The sequence below is a fragment of the Ptychodera flava genome, chromosome 14, assembly GCF_041260155.1.
Source record: "Ptychodera flava strain L36383 chromosome 14, AS_Pfla_20210202, whole genome shotgun sequence".
Lineage (NCBI taxonomy): Eukaryota > Metazoa > Hemichordata > Enteropneusta > Ptychoderidae > Ptychodera > Ptychodera flava.
Window position 1 is genome coordinate 14155079 of NC_091941.1, and position 19533 is coordinate 14174611.

Genomic DNA, 19533 nt, shown 5'->3' on the forward strand with positions numbered 1-19533 from the left:
AACTGCGAACTATTTACAGGAAGTACAATGATACACAAATGTGATGCGGTTTCTAGAATGTTCTCGAACCGTAGAGAACAGGAAGTTATACTCTTGTAGTCTGCAACTTCCTGTGAATGCCGTGAAGGCTTCTGGCATAAATTTGAAATTCGAGAAATTTCTGGAACTTCGTCTATATATCCCGAATTGCATAGAACAGGAAGTTATACTCTACATGTATTTGTAATTGTCTGCAACTGTAGCTGTAGTCACAGTCGTTTGGTGGGCTATTCAGCTCTGGGACTATTCCACCATAGACGAGTGTACAGAAGCGAGAAACACCTCAAGTTGCAACGGTAACTCTACGGCGAGAGTTACTACACAGTGTACACTGTGTAGTAACTCTCGCCGTAGACTGAACCTGGGTAATGGTAACTCTCGCCGTAGACTGAACCTGGGCAATGGTGTCACTTGTATATTTTGGCATAGATTGTGAAACTGTATGAGGGTTCCAGAGGGTTGTTCACATAAGCACATTACAATGTGTAAAATATGACTTTATTAATCATAATCATAATTTTTCATAATCATAATTATCAAAACAATGGAGTTTCCAGATGGCATTTACACAAAGTAGACGATATTGTGTGTAAAAAAGTTTTAATATTCTGTAACATTCATATTAATTAATATTCATAGGAAAAAATCATCACAAATTATGCCTACTGGACCTGTGCTTAGGACATCTACATTACGTTTGAAACAACAACAACAACACAATAGCTCTGTTCGTTGAATTTTATTGTTCAACAACAACAACAAGAAGAAGACTAATAAGCTTAAACATCAACAACAATACATACAACAACACAACAACCAGACTTCTAGGTCCCTGTGTTGTTACCCATACCCGTAAGCTTACCCGTCAAGTGATTGTAAGCTTACTACAGTGAAGTAAGTTCATCTGCGGCTTTTTACGCATACGGGACATACTATTATTTATTGTTAAAATTCACATTTCATTATTTACAAGATTTAATAATAATAATAGTAGGCCTAATAATAATAATAGTACTTTATTTGCCGATTCGAACAACGATTTGTAAAGGAATGTGCCTCGCCAATGCATAAAACATAGAGTGATACACACACAAAAAAGTGACAGTATAAAACCTCCAAGCCAATAAAAAAAACAGACCAATAGGCCTAACACTAAACAGAAGAAAATTAGATTTTGACATGACAGTTTTGAACTGCTCTATGATAAAAAACTGTTTTTAAAACGATTTGTTCTAGGCCTACACTTCAAAAATCTGTGACGTTTCCCAGAAGGAAAAAGCTGGAAAAGGTGGCCCCGATGGGAAGCATCAGCGATGATTTTGTGCAATTTACGCACCAGTCGCACATAATATAAGCTTAAAGATGTAATGTACCCGATCCCGGACAATAATCAACGAAAAGAACATTTGCACAAGACGATGTACAAGGCGAAGCTAAGTACAATATGAAGTCCAAAGTTTGCTTCAGTCAATTATGGTCTAAATTGGAAGGGGTTACAGGCATGCGTCATTGCTATTATCTTATAGTTTTGGCAATTTCAGGGAATTGGAAGATGCAGAAAATATCTGGGCCCACACATTACCAGTCACAAGCTAGCGGATGACGTCATAAAATTCACAAGTATTGACAAAGCTATATCATAATATGCTATACACTCCATTAGGGCCTAGGCCTATATCTGTCTGTGCATAGTGTCTGAGCTCATTCACCTCTGGAATGTTCTACAGATCAAACCTAATTAGAACTCAGTGCATACAGGACTGTATTGGATTTGCTGGGGGGGGGGGGGGGGGGGTGGTATGTCTTGATTGTTTTGCCTGAGGTTGGAGTATCCTAAGAATGATTTCCAAATCCTGGACATAACCCTGCAGAGGTGGGGGTTGGAAGTTGACACTTCTGCATAAATTTCCTACTTAACAGGACAGTTGCTGAAATCTTTAAAGGCACACGTACGAGCTGCAACTTTTGGCATTTTTGCATTATTTTCATGATTTTACATTTAGATTAAAATTAGTCCATAGAAATGTTCTTACTCAGAAATGCTTACTCTTGCAATTATCCACTAAGTAGGGCTGCATGAGGAGGTTTCAGTAACACAAATAATAACGGGTGCTGCATTCACCCAAATATGGCTGCCTCCATGCAACTACATGATAAACAGCGTAAATGGGTACATTGTACACATTTGAATCTTTACAAATACAACATGGTGCAACCCACTGAAAGGACGGGAAATGGATTCACTCCACTTTGACAAAAAATTCCCCGTTTTTCACATAACATGGCAACATTTTGAAAACGGCAGGATATTTCAAAATGAACAAAAATGTGTTAAATTTCTTGCCTATTCTGCCACAAGCAAACGTTGTTGAGGCATAGTTAATGACTATATTGTTCAATTTGCAGATTGCAATGAATATAGGAGGAAAATGGAGGTTGGACAAATTTCGCAGCGTTGTAGCTCATGGGCCTTTAATGCCTTTTCGCTATCTTTGCCTATATTTGATGTAAATTGCAAGTTCTTGTTCCCCAAAGCAAGGTAAAAACCTACTATTTAGCTTCTCAATGCTGCCTCCTGAATACTGTGTATCTAATAATGCATATGGTTTGGAAAGTGGAACAAGTATTGTGAAAAACTTGAATCATCAAAAGTTACAGCTAAAGGCCCTATAACTTCTGTAGAGGTGAAAGGCGCAAAAAAGATTGTTCAGATAAAAAGGTTCTAGAAAACTCTGAGCATGGTCAGTTCACTGTCACAAAAAAAAGATTCAACAAAAATATATCTATCAAAACTGCAGAAATGAAGAAGTAGAGGATAAAGAAAGTACACTTAGTCTTTTGAAAAAATATGGGAATAAAATTTAATATTGTAGAATGTCAATTGACAAAAAAGCCTTTGAAAAGTACAATGCATGTCAAATACAGTAATTAGACACATGGCAGTAAATATTCTGTCTAAAGAACAGCTTAAAATAAGCATTTTTTCCTTCTTGTAGGTCCCCCAGTCACCATGGTACATTGTAGCCTTTAACAATTACACACTGCACAGAACTCTCATTGCGTTAATTCTAGCACCAAGGGCCTTGGGTTTGGAAGGCTAATGGAAGAATTTTGTTTTGAGTGGAATAAATTTCGTTGGTGTTTTTCATAAACATCATACACATGTACTCTAGATGCACACAGGTTTGTTTGTTTAAAAAACGAAATGAACGCCTAATTGAGGTGATCACTGAAATTCCAAAAAGCTGTGACTTTAGCATTGATTTCTCCATGGTAAAATATTCCAATCTTCTCCATTATATATTAAATAATCCCATTAAGCCGTATTACCTGCATTTACACCCATTTGTCTCTTGGCAATCACTTGTCGTGCAATAACTTTCTATAATGATAGCCTGTAAAAGCGATCTCGCTTCTTATTCATGACGAAGTTTTGGGAATTTCATGGTATTTCAAGGCTGATTATACCAAAGTTTGGAAATTTGTGTTGTGATTGGCTTTGCGAAACAGTCAGGAAAAACCAACAGTGGATTGGTAACACAACACTGAAGCTGACAGAATTGATTAGAATGTCTGTTGGATCATAGACCCTCGAGAAAAACGTTTTTAAGGGTCTATGGCTGGATGACGTTTTGATGTGAGAAAAATACATGCTTCCTTTGAAATCACCAAATGTGTGATTACATTTAAATGCAGGCTTAATTATCAAGTAAACAGGCACATTTATAACATCATGGGTACATCACTTGCACCGAGCTTGTGTTTTGTCATGTGAATGGCACATTCAGGAAAAAAGCTCCATGAATGGGTCATGTTCGATCACAATGGATTCCGTACCTTTGTTATTTATATGATTATCAGACAGTGATTCATGTTTGGGTAGGAATTTCTCAGCATAAGCTCCATACCAGAAAAATTTGTTTGGTGTACACATTCACCCATGGCTTTGATTTAATGAGACTGAAAACATAGCATGGTCTACAAAATTCAATTTTCAAGGGATACATCCAGAGTTTTGCCATTTGAATAATGTAACTTGATTATCACAAATTATCAATGCTCTCAATTAAACGTACAGTCATCAGCAGGCCTGCACGCCAACAATGAAGGCACAAGGTTATTTTATCCATCAACTCTTTGTCCGATAATAGTTTTGATTTCTGTGGAATATATTCTACAGCAGTACTATCACATCGACTACAGAAGAGTAAAGAGGAGCACCATAATAAAAGGTACTTCCAAACTATAGACGAATTCAGGAAAAGCATCATAAAAGCCATCATGCGGATAGGGAGGAACCTTAGGGAAAGCCACTAAGACAATTAAAGTTTAATGCTGAAACAAACAGGCAAGTTCTCACTCATCTGAGCCAAATCACTGCTGTAGATGACCCTACTTTGTTGACACAGTAGAGGGGTCTTCCCCACCAAACACATCTAAACCGCAATTGTAGCCAGTCATAGGGCTTACTGCACTTGTTTCATCTTAGTTAATTTTGTCTGCTTTTATGGCGTCACTTTATTTCTTTGAAGTTGGGTTTTATATGCCTGTTTCAAACAGGCAAACGTGAAAGTTCAAAACCAGCGAAGACTGTTTAGGTAAGCACCGTGTGATATGGCGTTTTTGTACAAGCCCTTTGTCTATCAGACCTTTGTCTATCAGACCTATCTCAATTTTGAATACTGATGCTGATAGTAAATATCACTCAAGCATCTAGAGCTTCCTGTTGTCTTGGCTTTCCATACATTCTTTCTCCGGCATTAACTTTGCTATGCAAAGCAATTAATACTTGGATAATAAACATACTTTATCGGAGATTGTACGTGTCCACACAGATAGATCCCTTGGCTGTGTTGTTGGCATGTTCTGAATTGAAACAGCAAATCCCGGAATGTTACCCTTGTACACAGAATGCCCCCTCAAGTATAAGAGGAAACATGAATTGTTATTGAGAATGCAGACAATGTATCATGACCTTGGTATAAGCGGCATTATCCCATTATCTTGCATGGTTAGTAAATGAACCACATGTACTCCACAAATACGTAGCTATATTTCCCATGATTCCATCCACTTCAATCCTGACATTGTACTGTTCACATTTTCTGCCAGCTCTCCATGCATCCCATATGAAAGTGGATAAAAAAGGGCAAAACTGAAAGTAAAAACATATTCCAAGAATAGAGTCAGAATTGTGAATGGAAAATAGCCTTCAAATCTACTTTTAAAGTAACCAAGACAGAAGATTTTTTCAATAATAACCTTAATTAACATAACTTTTACTGTACTCTAATCTCCATTAAAAATGTACCAGGATTAATTGCCCCTATACTTTGCAGGGACATCCTCATCATATAAAAGTTTAACCTTTTGAGGGCTGTAAATTTTCCCGCCAAAATTGTAGTGCAAAGTTTACCAATTTTTATGGATTTTTTGTAATTGTTTGACAATTTTAGACCAAAATGGACATTACTTTTCATCTGCTACAGTTTTTGATCAAAATTTTGGAAAATTCTTTTGAAAAAGTTGTCAGGGTTATATTTATAAAGTCGATAAAAATTGACTTTGGAGCTCAAAGGGTTAAATATCTGGGAATGTACGAAAAGAAGCACACCTAAAGTTAGAATGTTGTGTGGAAAACGACGAACTCTAGTTTGAAGGGATATTTACACCCCTATTATATGTTTGATAAATATTGAAAACTTTCACCAGAACATAAGCAAGGATTCTCACCTTTGAATGATCACTGCGACAATAACTGCATTGCCAGCCATGTACATATTGATATTACAGTATGGCAGTTTGTAGCTGTGAAGGCCTGATAACGCATAATCCAATAGGACACCTATAAAATACCAAGTGGTAAGAGAGAGCGTCACTGGATGGTATCTACCGTTATTACAGTCTATAGGGTGATGCACTGCTCTCTATGGTGAAGTTCTGAAATACCGCTGTGACAATTTCATGATTGGGTGTACATGTTTTGGCAGTTAAAGATTTACTGACAATGATAAGGGCATAACAGTTTCTGCCAAATGAACCTGGGTGTCAGCAGTTTTCAGAATATTGTAATGTTAAGTTTTGTGTTGAATAAAGCATAGTCCTGAGTCTATTCAAGTGATTACTTACGATGAAGATTCAGGATGCAAATGGGTGTCAATTGTTTTACTGATATTTATTCATAGCTGTGGTAGTGAATATCATGACAGCATTTATGGAAAGTAAAATAAAATTACATCAGTCTTAGTATGGTATTGTCTTTTTGTAACAATCTTTTGATGGTTCATGGTATTTTGAAGATAACAATAATATAGTGTATGACCTGGGTGTCAGGAGTTCTTCATCTGAAGTAGAGCTAAAGAAGGACGGTTTCAGGACGTGAACTATAGGATCCCACATTTCATTTACTGTTTCTAATTTTTAGCAGACAGCTCTAATTAACCCTTTGAGTGCTGTAATTTTTTCCTGCCAAACTTTTAGTGCATCATTTTATCAATTTTTATGAACTTTTCTGTAATTTTTTTATAATTTTGGACCAAATGGACATCATATTTAATTGGCTTAAATTTTATATCAAAATTTTGGCAAAAATCTGAAAAAAAAACTGACTAGGGTACATTTTATAAAGGCAACAAAAAAATTGACTTTGGTGCTCAAATAGGATTAAAGCCGTAATTTTCAATCCAAGGTTCTCACATTAGTGGAGTTCTCCTCCCAATCAAACACTTGGTCTGTACGATGTTTGATTTCTTTAACATTAACTGATCTCAACCTTTTGTTACCTTTTGCTAATCCTGCAAACAGAGTTTATACACAAACGTTTAATTGATGGTCTGTTCAAATCGCCAATGGTCATTGATTCCCCACCGCCAATGCTTGTATTTTGTACAAAATTGTCTCCCAGACGCATTAGAATTTGAATATGACCACAGAGTTTGATCAGCAGCAGCTTCGCGCAAACCACTTGCCAGTCTGCATTTTTGCGGCGGGAAAACCTAAAAAGCAACATTTTCTGGAGCGTGTGTCCACGTGTTTCCTGTTTTGTATCCACTTACACAATGAACGTCGCCATAGCTTCGCGCCTTTCAAAAGGCAGGCTCTGCATTTAATCATATTCTAGGAAAAGGAAGAATTGCCCACATTTTGGGGATAATAAAGAGCTATTGCATTGTATAGTATTGTATTGTATTGTATCGTATTGATTTGTACTGTATTGTATTGCACTGTCTTGTATTGTATTGTATTGTGTTGTAGGAAGTCAAGGAGACAAACGGTTATCACCTCTGCCACTACACTGTGCAACACTGCACACTGTGGGTTGAAGACATGTTTGTACAACTTAGCTGAGATTACCAGAGTGCCAGAGATGAGAAATGGCTCTTTGGATATCAAAAATCCAGTGGGCCAGCAAACTGCTAACTTCTCAGTTTCTTATCTTCACAATTAAAATCTGAATGTAATTGCAAAGGTCTGATAATGACCACTAAACTCGTTTGAATGATGTTAAAAAAAGATGATGCCACTTTAATTAACACACTGTAGAGAAGCAGCGTAATATATGCAATGGTCAGTACACGGCTACAAAGAGGGGCAATAACCAGTCATGTCGACATGTCTACCATATTAGGAGCATTATAACACAGAGCAACCATTGACGTAACAGTAAAAGCTGTGGTAGACTAGTAGAAGTGCAACACAACATAATACAATCAGGCAAAGCAGTAGATATGTCTAACTGTTACAAGGTATGGTACCGGTAGTATCTCACCAAAGCCGCACAATTCATGACAGTACATACCGGTCAACATGTTACTATACACCATAGCAGGAAAATAATGATGAAAGTAGAGAACTCTTCCCATCAGATAAAACGGAAAATAGTGCAGTGCCCAGCCAATCAGGAACCAGGTACAGCTGTACAGGAATTTCTTCTTCAACTCTAAATTGTAGAGGAAGGAGAACAGCACATGTGACAAAATAAAATGTAGAAGTGTTTTGAACTTGTGCTTAACTAATTTAAGTATTTAGGACTGATATATCTATGTTCCTTTGTGAACGACAAATATGTGTTAGTTAGCCATGATTCTGCTAAACTAAAAAGACGTACCACTGATTTAGCAGGAAAGTTTACATGGTACCCTATGTTCTGGTACTGGTATAGTGCTGATACACAGCAAAGTCCCATTAGCTGTATCCTTTTGTATTTTTCTTACCGAAAGAATACATCGAATCTTCTGAGAGATGCTTTGATTCCTGTTTTTGAGTTATAGTGTCTTTGAAAGCGACACCAGTAAATTCTTGGCGATGGATTAGGGCCATTAAAATTTGGGTGCATATTCGTGTAACAGAGGAGGTACAACTCTAAAATTATTGAGTTGTTAAAGTCAAAGTTGTGTGTTCACCTCTTGCCCATGTATGATCTGAAGTCACACTTCAGTATTAAGCATTTTTACATAAGTTGTATTTTATTTCAAACCATCTTGTTGAAAAAACAGAATGCTAAAGGGTCTTTAATTCACTGCAAGTGATAAGAAATGATGTAAATTTAGAGGGCAGACTGGTAGTTTGTGAAAATTAGATTTTGGAAACTACTCATGGTTGGTGTGTTTTATTTTTGGAACTTCATCAATTCTCTTTCTTGATGGTTTTTGCACAAAATGCAGATCGGAATCACTCCATATGAAAGCATCAGATGATAACTCACCTTCATATTTACCAGTGCCTTCTATCCCTCTTTGTGCCATGACAGCAAATACAAATGCCAATGTGCAGAATACACCAATGGCGGCTAGATTACTCCACCAAATGATGGGATTGCCCAGTAAATAGACACGATAGTCAGTCTCATTCACACCGGAGAACCTTTGCCCCTGTAAAAAGAGCAGTAGCATGTCCTTGAAACAACTGCTTACATTGTTCAATGAGATTTCCCACCAGTTTACAAAATATATCCTGAAAAGTATGTCTCAAGTTGAAAGGTTTGATATTTTACAATCAAATATCTGAACTGGAAATATTTTAAAGATGCTGCTGGGTCTACAATACCACTGTGGTATAAACTATGATGCTGCAACATCAAGTTCTAGGTTATCAGCGGTTGGAAACTTTCCTGTACATTGCAATATCTGCATGTTCTCACAACTTAATGCTTAAAGGCAGTTGGACTTGCAGTAAAAACCAGTGACAACTCAGAAGCTTTTGCACAGTAATTTTGCTGTATTTACATTTCACCATGGTCTACCATTGGTACACACACTGCTAAGCCCCTGTAAGCACAAGTGCCTGTAATTAACCAAATCTGGCTTTAAACTACTTCTTGAGAGGTCAAATGTTGCCATGGAAATCAACAGTATCATGTGAAAATTCAGTGGTTTCAATAATGTGATTGAAAAACTGCAGCTGTTACCACTACCTTATAATTAACGGGCCACTGCCAAGGTCTTGAAGTGACTTCACCTTCCTTGGGTTTCAGCCCACTGTTACTCTGCGCCATCACCGCATGTGATTCAAGAAAACTCTCCAAAAACGACGGAGCAAACACTTCAAAACTGCTGTTTGGTACTGAAATTGAACCAGGTATCAAAGAGTAAACGACAAATGTAGCATGCCATCATAAGGTTTAAAGCATTTCTCAGTTACCATGGTAGTGTATATCCATATATGGTAAAACCCGAATGACAGCCACGTTTACCAAGGGAACATGCCCAAGCACAATACAGCTTTTGCAGTGCACTTTTTGCAGCGATGTTACTGATTGGCTTCTGTAAATACAGGCTACAACACTCCTTTGCAATGTAACCATCATGCATGCTGAGAAAGCAGAACTTATACGGTAAATGCACAGAGGCATAATTAACTCACATCTTTCATTTATGTGGTCTTCTACATTCCACAGGTTTTTCTTATCTCTGATATGCGGATTACAGGTGACTTCTAACTGCTCCCAACCCCTGATTTTGAAAAGAAATTCACAAATCTAGGTTTGTGCAGCATTAGAAATTGAGCAGTTTATGAAATACAACATTTTCCTTGGTGTTCACAAATGGTTTTTGCACCACTTCAGCTAACAGGTACTATGTTGGAGATTGGGATTGTACAAGTATGTAACAATCTGAAAAAACACTTAACAGGGCATTAACAATCTCAAAATCTGGACATCACTATGATTCAGTCTTTCTAGAAGATAATTGAACAATACTGTCTCATCATGACTTGTATTCTACGTATCCTATTGTTAAATTTGGATGGTAATTACACTGATAAAATTGAATGGTAATCTGACATTTAAAAGAAGATTACACTGATATTCTGAAACAATCGTCCAGTGAAGTAGCACTGATACTATTCAGTGTATACCACCAAAACAGAACAGAAGAATTGCACACCGTTACAGCAAGAATTATACTGGTAATAAGTAATGTTTGATGGTAAATTGACAGATGCTGCTGAAACCTTCCAATGTTAAAAGGGGCCCCTCTAAAATCAAGAAGACCAGGATGAAAATAAAATTGAGTAAAAGAGGACATTGGCATTTACCATTTGGGTAGAGTTTTGGAGTGTGAGTGGAGGGCACATCCAGTGACGTAATGAATCAGCCTCACTGTGGTACGCACTGTTTTGATATAGACATTGTCTGGGCCATCAATTATCTCTATCTTCCAAATGTCATTGACATCACCTATGCCATCCTGGAAGTCAAAAACAAGAGACAGTTTGATCAGTTTTGTAAAAAAAAACCAGAAAAAATATCAAGGTTAGGGAAAATGACTTGTTCTCTATACTGTACGTAGACTGGATAACTGAGGCTACCTAGCTGTAACTTGATCTAACATAATGTATGGAAAGTGAACCACAGAGTTGCTGCTCTGCATTTGTGTGTTCTGCATTTGTGTGTTTATGGTTGGCTTGTCCGAGTATCTTTCATTTCCAATTTCACGATATTGATATGAATTTGACTATGTCTTGATACAGATGATGACATCTGCCTGACAGAGCAAGAACTAAAGGAAAGTGATGTTATCCACACTGCAGCTCTGATGAAAACAACGTTTTGTAGCCATAGCCAGAATGTTGCATCTAGCACTGTACTATACATGTACCATATATAACCAGCAAGTGGTTTGTCTATAACTGCCATTTGCAATTTATAAAAATTGTCTGCTTTTGAATTCACATGTACGTGAAAATTAGGAATTACGAATCAAATTTCCTTACTTATAAAAATTGCATTCATTTGAATATATGAGTTGATTTGACTATGCATGAGAAATGGTTATTATGACTAAACTGTTCATTACGACAATCACTTAAAACGGAGAAAAAAGATAACATATACCTCGCCATAACCTGTGACTTGCTGATGTCTTGGTGTCAGAGGAGCAGGTTCTCTGTGACTGTGAAGATTTCTTCGTGTCCTGAGAAGACAACGTACATGTGGTGTCGGGTTTTCGAAAATTTGATCACTTGAAAGTCTCATCAAAATAAAGTTTCTGATGAATGTACATCTGTATTCATTGGTGTGTTGTTTGATCATGTCAGTAAAAGTTATAAAGCACGCAAAATTTGTTACCAGTACTGATATTGTGAGGGCAAATTTTCATAGTAGGCACATCATATCATGCTCTTTGCATATCACCTTCACAGCAGATACATGGATCTTGTGCACAGCATTCTGTACAGGCTGAACAAAATAACTGTACACATAAAAAACTTCAACCATAGAAACTATGATACTATGAAAACCAAGGAATACATACAAATAATGTATTTTAGAGTGACACAGAACACATTCAGCGATAAGAAAGTGAATTGATAATAGAAGGAAAAATCAAAAGATTATGAATGACAAACTGGATACCTATGTTTATTTTAGCATTGCCAGTAAAGGTTAAAACAGATAAAAAGGCATGGTCTGTGAGATTGTTTTCTCTACTTACACCAAATGTTCAAGTCGTATAAAATCTCCATTCTTCACATATTCCACAGGTTTTTGCATGTCTCCTTTCTCTGGATCTCGGTCAAATCTCTTGATTATCCATTTGTTATTTTCATCCTTATGTGTATAGGCAGTGATCTGGAATCGCCCAAGAATATTGAAAAGTTATCAGCCAGAATTTCCATCGTCTTCTCTCACAATCTTTTTATGTTGACATAGTGGGGTCATCTCCTACACTTGACAATTTGTGGTGAGTGTAGCCCAGCTCTGTTACCAAGATTCTGTGAGAGAGTCTGAGCTCTTTACAGATGTAAATGTTGGTTCCCTCTCTGTTCTCAGCTTTCAAATTTCAGTGTGTGTGTGTGTGTGGGGGGGGGGGTCGTCATGGCGCATTCCAATGGCTTGAAATGGCTAAAGCAATCGCATCCCTAATCAGTTTTGTCTTTCATATATCACTGGAGTAACATGAAAGACTTTGGTTAACTTTAACAGATAAATGGTTCAAGCCTGCACTCACTGATTAACATTTCACTCAAGGAGTGGTACGAGTTTAAAGATGTCAAAAAATATTGTGGGAGTCTGTAGGAGAATCTACAGTTACAAAATGCAAATATACTTGCTCTTTGACATCATGTAAAGCCTGAAATGCAAGGCAGTGTTTGATCGGTTGACTGTAACTAGAACCAGCCTAAGAGTATATACTTTATAAGACATTACCTGCTGTTGCATGGCACCACTGCCTTCTGGGTAGAGGTGCCAATGAGAGTGCAGCAGACCACCTGCTGGTCGTTGGTTTTTCAGTGTAATGATGGAACCATAGACTAAATCTGAAAGAGACGACTCACAGATGATTACTTTTAAATCAACTTCTATCTAGACAAACATGATACCTTGATACTTCAACAACAACTCATGTGATTAACATGAACACAAAATTAAAAAATCTTTGAGGCGAATCTGTTATGTTTTGAAATAATGTAATGGGAAAAAATGTGTTGAATACTAACTGTGAAAAACATGGAAAGTAACCAACCTTGTGGCATTGAGGCTTTGTAGAGGCTGTTACCAATCAGGGTAGACTGAAAAGCTGAGCTGAAAAATCCATCACCAGAACCACTGTTGAGGACAAACAATAATTGATTACACATTCACGGCATATACCTTAACACAGTATTAATTAGTATCTCTGAGAAGAAAAGTTTTCACTCAAGAATTGATATGGACTCCTTCTCTGTAAGGTTGTAAACTGATTTTATAGTCAACAGCATCATAAAGTCAGTCTCTTTATCATTTTGATTGACATTTCCACAGAAGGACAGAATTAATTCACTTAATATTTTGCAACTTGTCAGATGCTAAAGAAATTTGAATCATTGAAGTGAATTTTGATCAGTAACTTTTATGATGATACTGATTTCAAGCAGTGGAATCATGCTCTCATTTGTAAACTACATGTCATGGCGACAACATTACAGCTTCTACGGATGAAATAAAATGATAATATCCAAATTGCTGGTAACACTTGGCTGCATTATGCTACAGATATCATATGATGTGCATAAATTACCTGAATGCTAACACTTTGAAATGGACGGCAAAGAATCCCATATAAATTAACGCTGGAGTCATGATTAAACAAAGAGCTCTGGCAAGGAAGTGATGAAGTAGGATCGTCTGGGAAAAAAAGGAGAATAAGTCCATTATTTAGTCAAATTGTTTTGTCGTGTTATTGGAGTGACTAATCGACAGGTTATTTTGCAGGAAGAAATGTTGGGTAATCATCACAAAGGTGCTTGCTGAGTATTGACTATTTTTATAATCGTTCCCTTTCCATTGATTTTAATTTTGTGCCAATGACATCTCTGAACATAAGGCAAATTCAAGTTTGGAAAAACTAAATCGGTATAATTTGGATATTTCAAAAATACATGCGCATATTTAGACTGTTAATGTATATTGAAAAAACTGAGCGTTTCAAATGAAATGCAACTTGCGGCAGATGGTTTTGACATACGTGATCAAGTGAACACACTGAAAAACTTCATACAGTCTGATGATAGCGAACTGTCAACTTCATACAGTCTGATGACAGTGAACTGTCAACTTCATACAGTCTGATGACAGTGAACTGTCAACTTCATACAGTCTGATGACAGTGAACTGTCAACTTCATACAGTCTGATGACAGTGAACTGTAAGATTTTGGCAGAAAAACAGATTCTTCTTCTCTTTCAAATTCTCTCTCTTTGTTCTTCTATTTTAGTATGACGTGTATTTCATATTACTCTGTATTTCTTGGTGCACAGAAAGTTTGTAAAAGGTGGATGGGACATTACCATACTGAGATATGCAGAATTTCTTTCGTGACACTGCAGGTCAAAAATCACGCCTATACCTACCTTACTCAGTGACAAGTCTCCAAGCAACTGCCACAAATCAAAAACTGTTTTCAGCCCCACCAGTAATATTACAAATAATCCAACCCATTTCACGCTGGAAATGAAAAAAACCCAATAAATTAGAAAAGGGGGAGGCGGTGTGTCAAGGTCAAGTAATGGTAAATTTGATCAAGATCAAAATTATTCACTCAGAAAGATTCCATGCAAACATAACGGAAAGTTTTAGCTTTGTTTGTTTATGCAACACAAATTTTGAATTCAGAAGAAAAATTGAAGGTTATGAAAGAACATCATTGGCACATACTTTTGTTATTTACAAGTTCAATAAGAGTACTCAAAAGTGTCTCCAATTTGACATTTTTTGATACACAATAACTCATAGCGTACAGAATGAACAAAGACTAGCGCCCTCAGTGTCCAATGTTGGCAAATACACATACCTGAAAGCACAGGCAAGGAAGACTCCAGTCATTGTAAGCCAAAACCACCACCATTTTGTAAATGGCTTGTCTTGAATTTTATCAAACTTGGCCAGACAGTACGTTGCAATTGTAATAAAAAAGATCAAAATTGGATCCAGAAGAATATACTGTGATAAAGTTAAAAATCCAGTATCTGTAGAGAACAAAGCAGGGCAAGTTACTGAATTACTGCCAATGATCAGAAAACTGGCTGTTAGCTGCAGATTTTGATGAATAAGTGTAACTGTAAGACAGAGAGTGTGTTAGGATAATTCAATTTTTGTGTATTGGTATATTTCTATCATGTTATTCAATTCTTCAGTTCAAAAAATCTGAACAGACTTTGGAATGAAAATCATGAATATTCATCCTTTCCCCTTTCAAGAAAAACCGAGAAAACTTGCAACATATTCTTAATTTTAGAAAGGCAGGGAGCAACCTTAAGATAACTAGACCTATCTGACATCAACCATTCAAAATGCAGATTTTCGCTTTCCCTCCTTCCTTCTATTCTAATCTCCAAAGACCACTCTCTACTTACTCCCCTTTCTACCCCAAGCACATCTCACATGATGAGGCTATGACAGACAAGTTATCCTTACCAAATATTATGAGAAGACTGGTCAAAAATGCGGCAGTGACAGAGTTGTAAAATTCAAACACAGTGAGATAGGACAGAGGTACGATCAATGACCCTAGAATTGCACAAAACTGTAAAGAGAAAAACAAACATTATACTGTCAGTATTCAATTATTTCCAAAAATAGTGCATTTCTTCTTTTGTGACCAAAATTAGAAATGACAGGTTAGGAATAGATTTTGTAATTTAAAGCTCGTTTTTGAAAGATGTTCATCTCATTGCTTTGTAAAGAACACTGACCAAACTCATTTTGCAATCATGAGCAGGGCCTAGAATATTCATCCAAAACACCAGTTTGTTAAAGAGCACTCCCACTTGGTAACATTTTTAAAACATATTTTTTTAATGCCAACAGTCGATATTTGACGTGGCGACAGCGCGCGGATTGCGAGATATAGATAAAAATATGTCATTTCCCGAGCGTATATTTCACATCCCGAAGTTTTATGATCCTTTACATTTACGTTCCTGATTTTGACCCGAAATCCCCCGAAGATTTGTTGTTGTGCTAATTGACGATATTCTAGGGAGTCTACAATAAGTCCGAAGGACGCAATTAATTTACTTCCCACTGCAAAGACTTTATATACAGCATTATGCCTTTACCTCAGGTAAGTTTTTGAAAACTTATCCTTAGTTTTTGTCGTTTTCATTATTCTAAATCAGTTGTATCATATTTTAAACCAATACCACATAAACATTAGTTTTTACGTGTCAAATATTAGCCGCCTCTGATGACTACATTTTGTCGTCTGCCACACAGTACGCCGCGCGCGTGGTATGCGTCTATGCATACCACGCGGCTGCCGCTATGTATCAACCGCACGTAACTGTGCAGTCACCTATGCGAACTCTGGTGGAATCAGCAAAAATTGTTTTTCGTTTTTACGCCAAGTCAGTAAGACTCAGCTTTCTCCCACGGGGCATGACCGATCACCGACGCGGGTAGTACTGTGGCGTACAGCAGCGTTAGCGTAGACTCGTACTCCATAGCTTAGTTGGCAATGGCCCCAGTGCCGAACGTTCGATGTTTGGAAGCTGAATTTAGGTGGGCCACCGGAATTCAAACTTTTACTTTTTTGAAGACATGTTTTTATCGATATCTCGCGATCCGCGCGCAGTCGCCACGTCAAATATCGACCGTTGGCATTAAAACAATATGCTTAAAAATGTTACCAAATGGGAGTGCCTCTTTAATTGCATTCAATGAATTTGTATATTGAAGGACTGACATTACAATGGATGCAAATATAAAATGTATCGTCCCTCCATTTTGATGATCCTTACATATATTTATGAAAATACGTTGCTATCTTCTGCAATCTGTGAAGGCAGTCAGTGAACTTGACCTTCTGATATCATCAAAATACAAGCAAATGCTCATGAAGACTTGAAAATTCGGTCCGCGAGTCGTACATCTCACATGACCTTGACATCGCTGGTTAAAAAATGAATTGGCCAGTAATGAAAAAATGTGTTGATCCAAAATATTTCAATCAAATGAACTTTAAGTGAATCCTGAAGCAGAAAAAAGGATGGGACTGAAAATATAATCCTGATGTGGCAAGGATCACCTGTGTACAAACGATATTGGTACAACCTTCTCATCTCACAGATGTGCTTTCTGCACAGAATAATGGCAAACATGAATGATGTGTTACCATACTCACTGTTCGCATGCCGACATAATTGATGTCTCCATACTTGACCCCCGGATTCTCAAATTCAAATGAACCATTGTATCCAGTGAGAAGACCTGATAGACCAATCAGCATCTGTGTAACAATTCCTTCAAAGATTTAGAAATCTCACAAATCCTAATATGATTAATGTTCTATTATTATATAAACAGTATGTCAAATATTTTTCTTTTACATGTACATTTTGTCGGAAACTTACCATAAGTAATAGGCTGAACTAAATTGCGTTCTTGGACATTTTCAGGCAATGGCATGGCAGTGAATGTTAAATGTGTCTATCTTAACCCTTTGAGTGCCAAGTCCATTTTTGTCACCTTCATATAAAATATGGTAGACGATTTTTTTTTCATTCCTTACAATTTCTGATTTCCACAAAATTTTGATCAAAAACTGTATCCAATGAAAAGTTATAACCATTTGATACATAATTATCAAAAAAATTGCAGAAAAATTCATAAAAATTACAAACTGTTTCTCAGACATTTGATGGGAAAATTACAGCACTAAAGGGTTAATTAGTGTCTGCACCAAGAGCATGCTCATACATTTACTGTGTGTTAATCGGACGTCTATGAAGTTATTTGTGACACATGATAAAATTTTGATGTTCAAGTTCAGTTATATGTGTCTAAGTCTTCTATTTTAGGTTTATTTTATCTTGCACAAACTACTTTGAAGTGGTACATATAAGTTAATTCCATTAATGAACTGCTAAGGTTTTCACCCAGAAAGAGTGATGTCATAACCAGTATTCCACTACTTCAAAGTTGTGAGAGTGATGACTCGAGGTGACAAGTTTTTATGTGGCCCAATAAAAAACTAAATGACCAAAAGGGATGAAAAACGAGTTTGAAGATTGAAATACACATAAAGCAGTGGCTTAAAACAGCCGTGGAGTTTATTCATTATTTTAACTCACCAGTTCTTTGACTGTCAAATCAACACTTACCTTTCCAAGTGGTGGATGCACATCAAAAAAGAATGTTCTGTTTATGTAGTAACTTCCCATCTTTCCAAAATGTGTTTCATCCCAACTGTAATGTGGAGAGATTAATGTAAAACTATTGGAATGCATCAGCCAATTACTTAACTTTCAGCTACAACTTTGCTTTATCTTTGATTTTGAGTAAAGTTTGACGAATAATAAACCATCAAATGGGTCAGTTACGAGTGCAGTGAGTGCAATGCAACTCATCATTGTCCTTATCATCATGATTGTCCTCATCTCTCCTCCTCCTCCTCCTAATCACCATCATCTGACATCATCATAAAAATAGATCTTCATTACATATCAGAATCACAATAAGTTTATTGTCCTATTTTAACAATGGTAATCCTAACTTTTACCACATGGTCAATTACTTACCAAACGTGGTCTGGTTCTTCTATCTTATACAGCGTGTGGCGAAGGCAAGTGCAGTGACAAGGGCACAGACAGACCATTTGGAACCAGGGCCATTGGTAACTGTACTAAGCAGCTTTTCTGACGAAAGATTCCACCGGAAGTAGTCTGCCTTGCTGTTGAACGGCTGCTGCTGCTGGTATCGTTTGCACCAGACGTGGAGACACTGTCCTTTGCTACTGATTTCGTATTTCGATTTTTCGCTCGATTCATTTCTCTTATAGGTTTATCTGACATACTTACATGAGGTTTTTATGTTGCAGCATCGGTGCACCTCATCAATCCGTCGGAATCGAAGGACATCGACGGTGCACCATTTCATGCGCTCACGTACTACGGTCGCCAAAGAACTGTAGAACAACAGCTGTGACCCAACTGTGACCCATTTAGCTGTTTTGAATGTCTAGCGCCAGCACCGACAGTTTTATAAAATTCAAAACGATTTTGTTTTCATCGAATGGAGTATTTTTGATACATTGTCAAATGATAACACGTCAACCATCCAACAGAAGACCAAATCTGGCAATTCTGTCAGCTTACCACCTGGCTTATGGAAGCAACAGAGTTATATATTTTTTGTATTCACTTATAAACGTCTCAAAAAATACGGCGGTATACAAATCCGAATAAAAATAGTGAGTAGAAGTTGTGATGTCTCAACTGTTGTTTGTTCCCATTGTTGTTCTCGTCAGCTAACGGGACAGCTGATGAGAACAACAAAGGACAAGCCAAGGTGGACACGTCACCATCTTGACATTATATTTAAACCAGATTAGATTACAACAATCCTCGAAAAGGGGGGAAGATCAAACCAACCCAAGTAACTATGGATTAATATGTATCACCAACTTGCCTTTTATTAACCGAAGTCTTGGGAAAACTAACTCTCGATTTAAATTTCCTTTGTTAAAGTTTGTGAAAGTGTCAGTGTATCGGTTTCAAGGCGCGTATTTCTAT

General features: G+C 37.0%; 2 protein-coding genes across 2 annotated transcripts in view; both read right to left on the minus strand.

Moving 5' to 3' along the window:
- LOC139149487 (cytidine and dCMP deaminase domain-containing protein 1-like) overlaps positions 1-19533 on the minus strand; it is a 696744-nt gene that overhangs the window by 129777 nt on the left and 547434 nt on the right. The gene's annotated exons all lie outside the window — the stretch shown is intronic.
- On the minus strand, positions 623-18955 carry LOC139149458 (protein O-mannosyl-transferase 2-like). The gene is made up of 18 exons (XM_070721231.1): positions 18541-18955; positions 18124-18208; positions 17145-17249; positions 15437-15545; positions 14814-14988; positions 14374-14467; positions 13542-13648; positions 13008-13090; positions 12692-12801; positions 11976-12112; positions 11375-11453; positions 10576-10727; positions 9901-9989; positions 9452-9600; positions 8744-8909; positions 7838-7978; positions 5773-5884; positions 623-5194 (listed from the first exon to the last, which is right to left on the minus strand). Exons 1-18 carry the CDS (start codon positions 18615-18617, stop codon positions 5089-5091), a joined length of 2076 nt encoding a protein of 691 aa, XP_070577332.1. The 5' UTR covers positions 18618-18955; the 3' UTR covers positions 623-5088.